This window comes from Notamacropus eugenii, chromosome 4 (assembly GCF_028372415.1).
Source record: "Notamacropus eugenii isolate mMacEug1 chromosome 4, mMacEug1.pri_v2, whole genome shotgun sequence".
NCBI lineage: Eukaryota > Metazoa > Chordata > Mammalia > Diprotodontia > Macropodidae > Notamacropus > Notamacropus eugenii.
Window position 1 is genome coordinate 346,089,462 of NC_092875.1, and position 14,375 is coordinate 346,103,836.

The window sequence follows — 14,375 nt, forward strand, 5'->3', positions numbered from 1 at the left end:
TCCAGCCATTCTGGAGAGCAATCTGGAACTATGCCCAAAGGGCTACAAAAATGTGCATACCCTTTGACCCAGCAATATCGCTACTAGGACTGTATCCCCAAGAGATCATAAAAATGGGAAAGGGTTCCACATGTACAAAAATATTTATAGCAGCACTCTTTGTAGTTGCCAAAAACTGGAAGTCAAGGGGATGCCCATCAATTGGGGAATGGCTGAATAAATTATGGTATATGAATGTAATAGAGTACTATTGTGCCATAAGAAATGATGAACAAGACTTTAGAGAGGCCTGGAAGGACTTATATGATCTGATACTGAGTGAAAGGAGCAGAACCAGGAGAACTTTGTGCACAGCAACGACCACAATGTGAGAGAGTTTTTTCTGGTAGACTTAGAATTTTGCAATAATTCAAGAACTTATTAAAAAAAAAAATCCCAGTGGTGGTTTTCTAAGGCAAAATGCCTTCCACACTCAGAGAAAGAAATATGGAAGTCATTCGCAGAATGTAGTAGATCATGTTTGTGTGTGTGTGTGTGTTTTTGTGTATCAAGTTTTGATTTGTTATATGATTTCTTCCATTTATTTTAGTTCGACTACATAGCATGACTACAGTGAAAATGTACTCAATAGGAAAGTATATGTAGAATCTATACAGAATTGTATGCTGTCATGGGGAGGGAGGGGGATAGTGGGGGGTAGGCTTGGGGGGATAAAATCTTAATTTTATGGCAGTGATTGTAAAACATTAAAAAATAATAATAATAAAATTAAATTAAAAAAAATTTGTTGAGACAATCAAAAAACATTGAATTTAATTGCAATTCTAAAGAATCCTGATTTCATAACTAAAATTTATCTATGTAGGAAATGCCCTGGCTCCTTAATCCACTCTCATTCAAATTTTAACACATTTCAAGGATAATGTCCTTCAAAATATGAACAAGATATTGAGTTACCTGTGGCCATTTGCCATTAGACTGTGCACGTCTTTTTATTTCTTCAACAGTTTTCCTTCGAGAATCCTGGTCAGATCGTGATACAAATACTGGTCGTATATATTTTATCAGAGCTGAAAAAAATCATAGGAATTATGTACAGCAATGTACCATTTTGAGGCAGGGTGTTATTGGGGAAATGGAGGATTAATTTGTCATTGATCTCAAAATATAAGAAAAAAAGAAAAATTAAAAATCCAGGTAGAATCATAAAAAGAAACAGATGCACATACAATAAAGTAAGCAACTGCAAATGGAATAAAGGTTTAAGAGTTAATGGGACAATAGAGTTATTATATGGTTACATTACTGGACCAACCAAAATTGGCCAACCTCTGTTTGTCTACAGAGGCATAGTAGAAGAGTGGTACAAAGATCCCACAAGCGTGCATATTAGCAACACTAAAAACACATTTACCTTTATAATAAATCAATTATAAATGAGCATTTTTAATTATTCATGAAATAGTGATCACAAAAAGTTTACTGGAAGAGTATTCCTAAGAGGAGCTGTCCACAGGGAAGTATTATCTGACAAGCATGAACAGAAAGCTCATAGGAAAATCTAAAAGTAAACTTAAAAAGAACTAATATCAGCAGTGAAAACATTGTTATAACTCTCTTGTGAGAATTTAAAATTGTAATGACATTCACATCTTCCCAATTTCTAAAACTGGAGAATATGATCTTTGGGAATCATATTAAATGATACCAACTCTGAACTAACCAGGAATACTATATAACAATTATCTATACCACAATTTTTATTTTATGTTTATGCATATCTATATTTTTATAGATATCTATGTTTTCTCTAACACTATAAAGATCAACAACGTTATAGACTGCCTGCAAGAATATACAAATAGACATAACTATATACATTATTCATTAAAGGAAAAAAACAAGAAAAGAACTACATAAGGTATTGTGAGAGATACAAAGTTGCATAAAACACCGTTCCTGGGACACCGACAAGTGGAATATAAACTCTTGCGGGTTGGCATTGTATTTCTTTCTTTGATTTTTCAGCATCTAGAACAGTGCCTTGTATTAGTGATTAAAAATGTTTATTGAATTGACTTCTTGCCTTATAGTCAAACAATCAACAAGTGTTTATTAAGCATGTATTATATGCCAGACATTGTTTTAGGTGCTCTTATTTTAGGAAGGTACCATAAAAATGAGATCTAAATTATAATTGAATAACTAGAAATAATCTAACTTTATTTGGTGAGATAACAGTATTATTAACTAATCAGACAACATATCCTAAAAGTCCAAATAATTTATTTTGAAGGAAAAAAAAACAACCCAATACATGCAACTTCCCAAAATAACTCAAAGTAGCTTTTCAAATACTTTGTCAAAATATTGTTTTTTTAAAAAAAGTAAGTAATCTAAAAGTAACCTTCTCTAGGTGTTTTATAAGGAGTCACTAAATAACTCAGTTGGCCACTGGTTTGGGAAAATGGGCTTAGTCCCATGTTCAGTTTGTGAAAAGTGCTAAGTACCTTAAAATACCTCATTTGATCCTCACAACAATCTTGTAAGATAGGTGCTTCTATTATTCCTATTTTACAACTGAGAAAACTGAGGTAAACAGAGATTGAGTGACTTGCTCTAGGTCACACAGATAGTGTCTGAGATGAGATTAGAATTCAGGTCTTCCTAACTCAAGCCCCAGTAATCTTTCCAACACTCCATCCAGCTGCCTACACAAGCCCTGATTATAAATATTCCTAGAGAATTCATTTAAAATAAGAGCTTCAGCATGATCATCTAATAGCAGCTAGTATTACTTCGCTGTTTTGAAGTCTGCAAAGTGTTTAACATGTGTGTCTTTTTAGATCCTCATGACAACCCTGCAAGGTAGCTACTGTTGTTCCCATTTTAAATAATTTCCCCCAGGTTATGCCACTAGAAAGTGTCTTAGATGGAATTTGAATTCAGTTCTTCCCAGAGGCCTGTTCTTTATTAAATGAGTTCAAGTCTCCACACCTAGATGAAACACAGCTTAGCACAATGAAAGAATATGCAGTTGTAATTCACCATTAGTTATCTCTGAGAAATCTTGGTGAATGAGAGAGGTGTTAGAAAACTGAGAATAGGCCAATGTCTTAATTTTCTAAAAAGTTAGTTCTGAGAAATACAGACCAAAAAGCTTCACCATTCAGCAAAACTCTAAAATGTGCTATTAAGTACATTTTACTACCATTCAAGGGAACAAAGTGATCACTGAGTAAGGGCAAGCATGACTTCTACAAAAAATCCAAAAAAACCCCACCCCACTTCATTTTCTATTGTCATGGAGTTATTAAGACTGCCCCCAAACTCTAGTATAATCTAAGAGTTGCACATTTTCCATACAACTACAGTATCCAAAATTACAGTGAGCTATAACAGTGTGTTTTCATTGTAAGAGTGCAGAGGAGGAAACTTTAGTTTCCTCAGGCTGAAGGTGTGACAGATAGGTTCATTAAAATTTGTAGATGGCAAAGCTGGGAAGGAAGTAATAGAATAGAGTACAGAACTTAGGTTCAAAAAGACTCCAACAGGTTAAAAGTTATTATATAACTGCTATAAATGAAACTGAACAACGGTAGGCATGGATTGTTTCAGTTTGGCTTTTGTATACCCAGGACCCAAGACAGAGCCTCGCATGCAGAGGGTGCGTAATTTTTTTTAAACTGAGTTACTGATTTGAGGGCAGTAAAACAACGGCAGGATGTCACAAAGACCCAGGGGTTTAGTTGATTATAAAATTAGTGAGTCATCAGTGGCACAACTGCCCTCAAACTCCAGCATAATCTAGAGTTATATGCTTTCCATATAACTACAGCATCCAAATTACCGTGATCTATATTAGAATACATCCTGAGGATATACAATAACCAGGGAAACTGCATGACACAAGGATGTCTGGTCAAAAAGGAAATGTCTAGCTTTGAGAAGAGAAAATTTAGAGAGTGTATGATAGCTATATTTAAATATTTGATATGCAAGATGACTATACATGTATAACCTATATCAGACAGCTTACCATCTCAGGGAGGGGAGAGGGAAGGAAGGGAGGAATAGAATTTGGAACTCAAAACTTAAAAAAAACCACACAAATGTTAAAATTTGTTGTTACATGTAACTGGGGGAGGGGAGGAAAATATCATTAAAAAAGAAAAGTTATGTAAGAGAAGTAATAAATTTATTCTACATATCTAACAGAGAGCAGGAGTAGGACCAATGGACAAACATTATAGGTAGATGAAATTGGACTCGTTAGCGTCTAACAACTAGAGCTATGCCAAAATGAAAGAGGCTACTATGTGAAAAAATGAGCTCCACATTACTGCAAATGTTCAGACAGAGGCTACATCTCCTTTAGCATGGGTGACTAAATGACTTGTAAAGTCTCTTCAATGTCTAAGAGTCTGTTATTGATGGTCAGACTTTCTATGTTAACCCCAAACAGCAAGATCTGTGATGAAACACAGGAAGGAGATGTGTGCATTTTTCAGCAGTCACGATAGTTATAAATCATTATAGAGCAATCTGTTTTCAGAGATAAACTTAAGACTTCATCCTGAATGGCCACAATTATATTGTTGTGTATATCTTTCATACAGGTAGAAAAACACACACATTTAATTCCATAGTTAAGTCTCTCTTAAAGTAACAGTATTTACCAATAATACTAAGGGTTGTAGGTAGTAATGGCTTTTAATAATGGTCATTTTTTAAATGGCTGGCTTTATGGTTAACTTGAAGCCAGGAAGGCCCTAATCAAGAGAACAAATTCTGTCAAATGTTATGTGCTATCTGAACACTTGAGAAAAAAGGTTTTAGAAGTGACTTAAAAAAGACTTTATGTAGGTTATTTATAGGCTCAAAAGGCCATAAAGGGGGACATAGAAACATAGGATACTTTAACCTTGACTCTAACAAATATTTCCATGAGTTTGTGAGAATCAGTTCCAGCTCCTTATATTTCTAAGAAAACTGAGCTTTTGATTTACTTCTTATTTCTCAAGGTTCTCTGAAGCCTTCTGTATCAGATGCTTTTTATAAAAAAAAAAAATTCATTGAGCTAATGTCAACATAGTATCGTGAGATTTAGAGCTAGAAGTAATTTTGGCAATTATCTAGTCTAACTCCTTCACTGTACTAGAAACCGAGGCTTAAAGACTATTTAAAGGACTTGCTGAGGTGACAGAGACAATAAGACATATTGCAGCTAACGTAATTTTTTCCCCTGTTTAGCTAAGTCCACTACAGTCTCTGAATTCTTCATTTGTTATGATACATTTTTCTAGTTTCTACAAAAATTCTAGAGCTGAGTGACCTTGGGAAAGTCACCTATCTGTATTTGGAAGATACTGAAACTAAGATTCAGTGAAGTCCACACTATTATTACCTTTCTAAAAGCGTAAATGACAATAATGTAGGCAAAACACTTTATAAACTGTAAAGCACTGTTTTTTAAAAACATGTAAACTATTACACCATAGTTTTGGTTCTTGGATTGAAAAGGTAGTATAGTGAAAAGAATGCTGGACTTTGAGCTAAGAAGGCAAGGTTTTAATACTGGCTTTACCTCTGACTCATCATGTGATCTTGGGTAAATTTTTTAAATTCTCTGGACCATAGGGTCATCAATTAATGTCAATTGAATAAGATAGTCTTTAAACTCTGATGTTCTAATTTTAAAATGCTGCATTTTTAATCATGAAAAGTTATCAAACGGTAAGAATAGAAACATTTGAAAGAACTTCAGAGATATGTTGAATGTAAGTTCCTAAATTCTAGAACATGAAGCCTCAGAAGGACAATTTTGCAGGTTCCCAAAGTGTGTGATATTGTCCCCTGGAGGGCACTGGAACAATTCAGGGAGGCAATAGTAGACTCATGTACATTTGAGGGGAGTTGAAGAAAAATAATGGGGCAGTGGAAGCATAAAGAAAGAAAGAAATTTTGAAAAACTATTTGTACATGTTTCATCCATTGTGTAACAGAGTTAAAGTCATGGTGATCACATTACTTTCCAAATAAACAAACAAAATGCAAGTTATAACTGATCAGTGGTCAAGTCCAGCATGCACTGGCAGGAATATGTGTGTGTAATGACTTGTTTACAATACGATATTTTACAGTTACATGATGCAATATTGTGTCATCAAAATTTCAGTGCAAAACCCCACAAACTTACAATAAAATTATCAGATTTAAGGTGCATCATTTCAAAAACTTTCCATTTTTGAAATGATGCAAATTAAAAAAAAAACTCATTAAAGGCTTAAAGAAAGTAGATTTGGGGGGGGGGGCTGAATAATTTTTTTAAAAGGGGAGGCAGTAGGCCAAAAAAGTTTGGGAACCTCATTCTAGGGCATTAAAAAACCCTGTGTTAAGCAGAAAATTCTATTAATAAAAATCTTTGAATAATGCTGGTTAACTTTAGGATAATTAGATGATGACCAAATTTGAATAAAGGATTGTAATATTTTAAAGTGTATTTTTCCTACGTGCTTCAAAACATTATCACTACTCATTAAAACTTGTTTAGTAGTTACTGAAATTTTCTGTTTCTCTTATTTTTTCTCCTTCCTTCCTTCTTTCCTTCCTTCTCTAATGTTCATTTCATTCTCTCCCACCCTCAACCCACCTGTTCTTACCCCATGCATTGCCCTGCCTACTAACTCTTTCTTTTACAAATCTATCTGTTGTAAAATAGTCTAATTTTGGCTTGAACAAACTTTAACTACATCTGGAATTCTAATTGTTTTTAATTTAGAACTTTAACACCACCAAAATCAGGGTGACATGCAATTACACAATGCCTCAAAAATTTTATCAGCCTGAACCAATCTCATGAACTTGGATCTAGCTATGCTAACTGGAATGCCTGAGACACAGATTCATGACTTTAGATGTCTTCTTTTTTGAGTAGCTATAATGCGAAAGACACAACAAAGAGCCTATAAGATACATAACACTTTCTAGCATTCTATGAAACAATGACAACTTTATATTTTTCCTGTTTTATAACTGCTTTTTTGGTATGTCTGGAAACTTTGTTGGAAAACCATAGTCAAAATGTTATCAAACAGTTTTTGGTGAGTGAAATAAGTTTTCATAAAGAAATAGGACTTGAAATTCCTTTTTATGAGCTGTAAAGCTTAGCAAACTTTTTAAAAGTTAAATAAAAAAAATCTCATTAATGAGACAGAATTATTACGACCATTACACTATCAATCAATACACACTAAGAACTGAGTGGCATAGAGGGTGATGGATCTCTAAAGTATCTTAAAAGCATTTCTTCCTAGCAACATAAAAAGGAAAGCCAGAAAAAGAGACATGGAGAAAGCTAAGTCATTAGCAACATTTTCACTTTTGTGCATCTCTTTTTTCTCCCTAGATATTGGAGGCTTCCATTCTTCAATCTCTCTCATCAAATGGTCTATTCTTTTAGGACCTGGCAGTTTAACAGATGACAAAATAACTTTTAGAAAACATAGCATATTTATGAAAAGGAAATTTATTAGTAAAATTAAGTAGTATGTTAAAAAAAATCCTGTTTTATCTTTTATCTACCCAAAAAATGTATAACTTGAGAGTCATACATATTAACTTGTTAAATAGAAAGACTTTCTTATGTTATTTGTAATGTAGTGGGAAAAAAAGGATAGTATTTGAAGTCTGAGGACCTTGGTCCTCTGGTGCTTAATACCTGGGTAACCTTGGATATGTCATTTAACCTTTCTAGGCCTTAATTTTGTTATTCACAAAATGAAGAGGTTGGACAAGATGAACTTGAAGGTTACTCCCATCTCTATTGACCTTTACCTAAATTTTTCTATAAAATAAAACTATAAGAAATTGCAATGTGCATGCAAATATAGACACAGGAATAGAAAGTGAGTGAGCCTTGGGATAGGTGGTAGGAAAGGATATGCTGTAGACTGTTGGCCTGGGCTGATTTGAGTGGTATAACGAATATAACAAATACGAAGACTTAGCAATGGATTGAATATAGGCAAAGAGTCAAAGATGACCTTTGGGTTACAAACCAGGGAAGACTGGGAGAACAGTGATGTTCTGAATAGAAATAAGATGCTGATGGATGTTCAGGTTTAACAGGCAAATCAAAGTTAAAGTTCAGGGGAGAGATTAGGACTAGATATATAGATTCAGAAGGTATCTCCACAAGAGATAGATAATATGATGGTTACTTAAAGCATCCCCCCCCCCCCACTTAGCAGTCAGTAAAATGTTCTTTGTCTGTTTTACATTACTTTCCCCACTAACTGGATCTTTTATAACAATAGAAAAGGGAAAGTTCTGAATGCAGATTATTTTTGTGTGGTTAAATACACTGATTAATTCTATATTATCATTTTATTATATACCTGAAAAAAACAAAAATTCCTGACAGCTTTTCCAAATTTAAACATCTTTCAAATACTTAGGAGGTGAGAAATTGGTCAGTATAATTCTGTCCTTCAATCTGCCTCTGATAGGTTCTTGAAAATATGCCAAGAAAGCAGTACCATTTGATTCTGAGTACCAGCTCAACAATTCTATGTTAGTTTTTAATTAATTTTGATATTACAAAATGAATGAGGGAAAGCAGTGATATATTTGAAAAAGTTTGGGATTTGGAGTCTGAATAACCTGAATTCAAATCTTGGTCCTGATACTTATTTACTATTTGTCCTTTAAGGAAGGAACTTTTAAGTTCCCATAATACAGTTCTAAATTCCATCATTGAGTCAAGTTGTTTTTAGGTAGATAGCCATTAAAATAATTGTTTCAAGACCTTTTAACAGCTGAAAAATAATTCTATATTATACATACACACATGAATAGAATATTATGAGAATTTAGAATCTGGCAGTAAAAAATACTAGTAGCAATACCATTTACAGAAATATGTGACAGATCTGTGATTTCATTAGCATAGGGAGCTCTACCAACAAAATAATAATATATACAATGTTGAAAATAACTTAAAAATGAAACTATTAAAGACTCAATACAAAAGTCAATTAACATACATGGGAAAATCTTTAACTACTTATACTATTAAATTAAGCACATATGTTCTTGGTCCACACATGAACTGATTCACTTACTTCCCCAAACAGGAATGTCTCGGCTTTCTGCCTTCATCACGATAGAAGACATGGTCATCGTTACAGGAATGGCATCAAAGTAGGAGGAATGGGGGGCTAGTGTCAGGATCGTGGCTTCTGTGGGTAAGGCCTGTCTGCCTTTTACAGTCACCCAGTGAAATCCGCCAACAAACCACATTGTCCGCATGATGGCTTTCAGCAGAAAGTCCACCACTCTGTAAGATAAAGTCATAATTATAATATTTGAAATAAAATAATGACAACATAATTCTGAAATGTGCTGTTTGTAAAAAAAAAAAAAAAAAGGTGAGAGTATGGATGACCCAAGAAAGGAAAGGAATGAGGCCACAGTAATATTTTATAGACATTTGTAAAATATTTTCTAAAATATAGTTCAGCTGTAAATTTAACTACCAGCTCACTGAAAAAAAAAATTATGGTTTCTTTTTCTGTTGTCATATATCAACTTACTATCTCTATACTAATTTAAATTAGAAAATTACAAATGTGACCAATAACACTGAAACTAGCACTAAAATATTTCATGCAAATTCTCCCCAAGGAAGCAACAAGTTAAATTTGATGAATATGATTTTTCTATGAATTGTGTTAAAAATCTTATATGAAATATGGTACTGAGAGATTAAGATCAGAAACCAAGATTTATTATCATTATTAAATCAGTAAAGCTGCTTCTCAAGGCACACAGAAACAAAGGTTAACATAGGATCAGGTTTCTGAGTGAAATCAAGAAGTGTAACTGGTTTGGAAAACAATTCAGTGCATCCTAGAACAACCAAATAAAACTTTCTTAGCCCCTGGAAACACAGTAAGATGAGAACATAAAATGTGACCACTAAAAAACTTCCCTAACATACAATGCCCTATTGAAAGGTAAGCTCCTACTTTGTGGAGATTGCCATTTTTTTGTATTTATGTCTCCAGTAACCACTACAGTGCCTGGCACATAGTAGGTGCTTAATGTATATGTTGACTGACGCAAAAGCTTATACATTGAAACTACAAGTTCAATCCTTATGTTGAATTTTTAAAAGATTATTTATTTTATGTTCACATCTTGCGTGCTACACCAAGATACAAAAATGTCTCAAAACTAATCAGTAAAGCTTTCCAAAGTATCATTTATATAAAACAAACATGATTTATAATATAGACAATGATCTTCTCAGAATGAAAATAGAAAAACAGAGCTAAGTTCAAGTTGCTACTTCCTGTTTTGGCAAAAATCAGTCTTTAGTGGGGGTGGAGGGAAGAAGGGTAGGAAAGTGGGGGGAAGGTATGTATATAAGAAAAAAAGGTAAGCTAATCAGTCAGTTAGTTAATCAAAGAGCATTTATTGAATGCTTGCAAGGCACAGTACTGAGCTCTGGAGTTACACAGAATGGCAAAGGAAAGAACTCACAGTCTCAATGATTTAATAAATAAAGCATTTATTTATTAATCATTCCCTGTTTCCCCTATTTTTTAACATCCTTTTCCACCCCTTTAATGTGTGTTCCCAAGGTTTTCTCCTTGGCCCTGTTTTGTTTCCTATCTATACTCTGTCAATCAATCAACAAGAATTCATCAAGCATCTATCATACACTGTGGATGTAAAGACAAAAGTGTAAGTCCTTGTCTTCAAAAGAGTTTTCATTCCAAAGGGAGGGAGACAAATATTATATATATACAGAGCATAAACAAAATGAATGTAAGGTAGGGTTTTTTTGCGGCGGGGTGAGGAGGAACATTAGCACTTGGAAAAATTAGGAAAGGTTTCATGGAGAAGAGAAGGTGATGGTACTTCAGCTGAGCTTAGAAGGAAAACAGATTCCAAGAGGCAGAGGAGAAGAGGGGGAGTACTGTACAAAGGCACAGAGAAGAGAGATGGAGCAGAAAGACCAATGCTTAGATTGGATAATGGAATTCCAAGAAAGACCGTCTCTTAATGAGTGCCTACTTCAGAGAATGCTCAAGATCATGGAGAGTGTGAGGTAAAGCAGGGCAAAGACATAAATGTCAAATCGTTTAAAAAGCAATATAATCTCATGCTGCTTCCTTTCAGAGACTTCCGGATCCCTCTTCTAGTCCTTAGCGTGACCCCATCCTAATTCTTGTTTATTTATTTTGTCTATATCCTGTATTTACTTATCTAAGAACATATTCCATCCCCTTTAGCAGGGCAGGGACTATTTGATTTTGCATTTGTATCTCCTAGCCTAGTACACAGTAGGTGCTAAATAATGATTAACACGTTATTGAAATATATTTATTGTGGGAAAAGAAAAAGGGGGAAAATATAGTGTGGCAGATAAAAGATGAAATGACTGAGGAAACAAAGGTTTGAACTTCTGGGCATATTTGATTTATTAAGCAATGCATGCCCACTGCATAACAAATCAATTCCAGGCCCCTCAGTTTTGGCAGTGGAGTTTGTATACAGGGGTGAATAGATTTTTATGTACTAAAAACAATTAATCAAATGAGATTAAATTAAATTTAATCAAAAGAAAATGATTAACCAGGATATAAATTTGGTAATCTCATCTCTAATTGGAAGAAAGATTCAGGACTTTCCAAGCTGGGAGAAGGAGAGCTAACAGGTATAATTCTCTGAAATCAGAAAAAAATGTGTCCCATTCCTCCAGAGTGTCTGTATTCAATCAAAGGAACATGGAAATAATAACTGATCGACCCATATGGGGACAGTTTTCAGATAAGACATATGGGTTGTTTGAGATGCGTAATTATGAGAAAACTCCTTACTTCAATCTTTGGATGTGACTGGGTTTCTAGTCAGCATAACCTAGGTCTTTAATTAAGAGTGTCTAAGGTATTGGTAGAGATGATCCAGTTTCCCAGCCATGCAGAGCGAGATTTAAACAATGCAATAAAATTTTCTTATAATTCCCACAACTGAATAAAATTTTCCTTATTTCAAGACAGACACTGGAGTAGACCTGCAATTCAATAAAAAGGAAACTGAGGGTAGCTCCTGTGGGAAACAAGGAACAAGTTCTGTTTCTACAGCTTTCGGTGATGAGAATCGTGACCAAGCCATCTGGGTCCAGTGGCCAGATATGGATCAGGATGACTGGAGATGACCTAGGATGCAGTGGCTACTTATAAGCTAAGGTCTTTTCACTTTGAGTGAGGCAATGCCCACTCAGTAAACAGACCTTTTTAAGAAGTAATTCCAGGGATGACTCCTTAAATTTAAAAAAAAAAAAAAAGAAAGAAAGAAATCAAACTGTGAGGGGAAGACCTTCAGGGTTGTAGGTCAAAAGAGAAACAAATTACTATTTACATTCACTCTGAGATAGGAGGCCCCAAAAAATAACCATTAAGTTGTGCTTGGGCAGGAACCAATGTTGTCCAACCCATGAGATACAGAGTGAACAGGGTTTAAGGCGTGGTCTTAGAGAAAGAAATCTAGCCAATAAACCCAAAGTTAACTAGGTAGGTTTCAACCAGCAAAATTTACCTTCCTTTGGGCAGAACACCCTCAGGTAAGAACATGATACCCCAAGAGAAAAGAACAGAGGGCAGAGCTAGGACCAAGTGGAAGCTAAGAGATAGGAAGATTTTGTATGCCTTAAAAGAATTGTCAAAATTGCTAACAAAATATTGCAAATAAAAAAATTGTTGAAAAGTCTAAAAATGGAATAAATTGCCATGTGAGACAGTGACTTTCCTATCACTGGATGTATTTAAGACCAGGACAACTAATGAGCTGTTAGTTAGTAGGTAACAGATTTCCTTTATTGGATTGGAAGTTTGTCCGAGATTATTTCTAAGTCTTCTTTCAATTCTAGGACTCTCCTAATCCTAACCCTAAATGTGCATCTGCCCTTCCTTCTCTAACCCTAACCTTAACCTATGGTTCAAAGTTAACTTAATGGTCTAATTGTGACTTCACTGGTACTACTGTGGAACCCTTTCCAGATGCCCAGGTTTTCCCAGAAAACAGAATGCTTCTTTGTGCCTAATTTAAAATAACCTGTCTAAAAGCCCTTTGGGTTTCTTGGCATTTTTATTTTTAATTATAGCTATTTCAGACTTCATAGTTTGTGCAGATAACTTAATAAACAGAAACCTGCTTATTTATAGACAAACATACTTCTCCATTCAACATTTTTATTAATGACTTCTAGATAGATGATACCACTTATCAAATTTGTATAGAACAAGAGGTTTCAGAAGGGTATTTTGCTAAATAGGATACATAAAGATCTTGAATGGGTGAAATAATGGTTCAAATGAATCTACTTATTTGCCTATTAAATTTTCTTTGTAGGTCAAAGAATATGCACAATCTTATAGCCCTTTGGGCACATGAACCAGATGTTTCTATGGCCCTGTGTAGCTCTAAATCTATGATCAGAGGAAGCCAAGTGATGCAGGGTAAAGAGTAAAGGGCAAACCTGCTTACTATGATCTGCTACCTGTGTGACATTGGACACTCATTTAACTTCTCTAGGTCTCAATTTTCTCATTTGTAAAATGAGGGAATTGGAATAACATCTCAGCTCTAAATCTATTGTTCTATGACCTTTTCCAAGTTCTGCCTCCTCCAAGGGGTATTTCTCAATCACTTCAACCCTTCATTATGTTTTTATCTAAACATCTATTACACGGGTAATCAGGCTCAAGGTTTATTTAATCTCTTGTAATTGTTCCATGTAAATTAGTTTGTCTTCCCACTCAAGTCAACAAACATCTATTAGGAGCTTACTGTGTACCAGGCACCATGCAAAGTGTTGGGGACACAAAGAAAGGCAAAAAAAGCCAGTCCTGTGTTTAGGGAATTCACAGTCTAATGGAGGTAGGTGACAAGCAAACAACAATGTACAAACAAGATATGTACAGGCTAAACCGTAGATAATTTCAGAGGAAAGATCCTATCAATCAATCAATACTTATTAAGCACTTACTATGTGCCAGCATTCTCCACGGCATGGTCCGTAAAGTAAGGGACCTCAGAGGTTATTTTGTCCAAGACGTATCAGAAATACCATCTGTATCATCCTCAAAGTGATAATCACCTAGCCTCTGCTTAAAGCCCAATCAAAGACAGAACTCATTTCTCATGAAGGCATTACATTCACTTTTATATAGCTCCGTTCTAAAGCCTGATGTCATGTTTTTTGAGGGCAGGCAATCCGGATTAGGTGAGTTGCCCAGGGTCACATAGCTGGTTAGTGCCTGAGGCTACATTTGAACTCAGGTCCTCCTGACTCCAGGAGCAGT

General features: G+C 34.7%; 1 protein-coding gene across 4 annotated transcripts in view; it reads right to left on the reverse strand.

Annotated features, from left to right (window-relative positions):
* The window catches only part of LPCAT1 (lysophosphatidylcholine acyltransferase 1), a 146,834-nt gene that overhangs the window by 64,818 nt on the left and 67,641 nt on the right, over positions 1 to 14,375 (reverse strand). For all 4 annotated transcript variants that reach the window (XM_072605366.1, XM_072605368.1, XM_072605369.1 and 1 more), the window contains exons 3-4: positions 9,126 to 9,340; positions 958 to 1,070 (exon numbers count right to left, since the gene is read on the reverse strand). In XM_072605366.1, the coding sequence (XP_072461467.1) occupies positions 958 to 1,070; positions 9,126 to 9,340 (328 nt within the window). The remainder of the gene's footprint in view (positions 1 to 957; positions 1,071 to 9,125; positions 9,341 to 14,375) is intronic.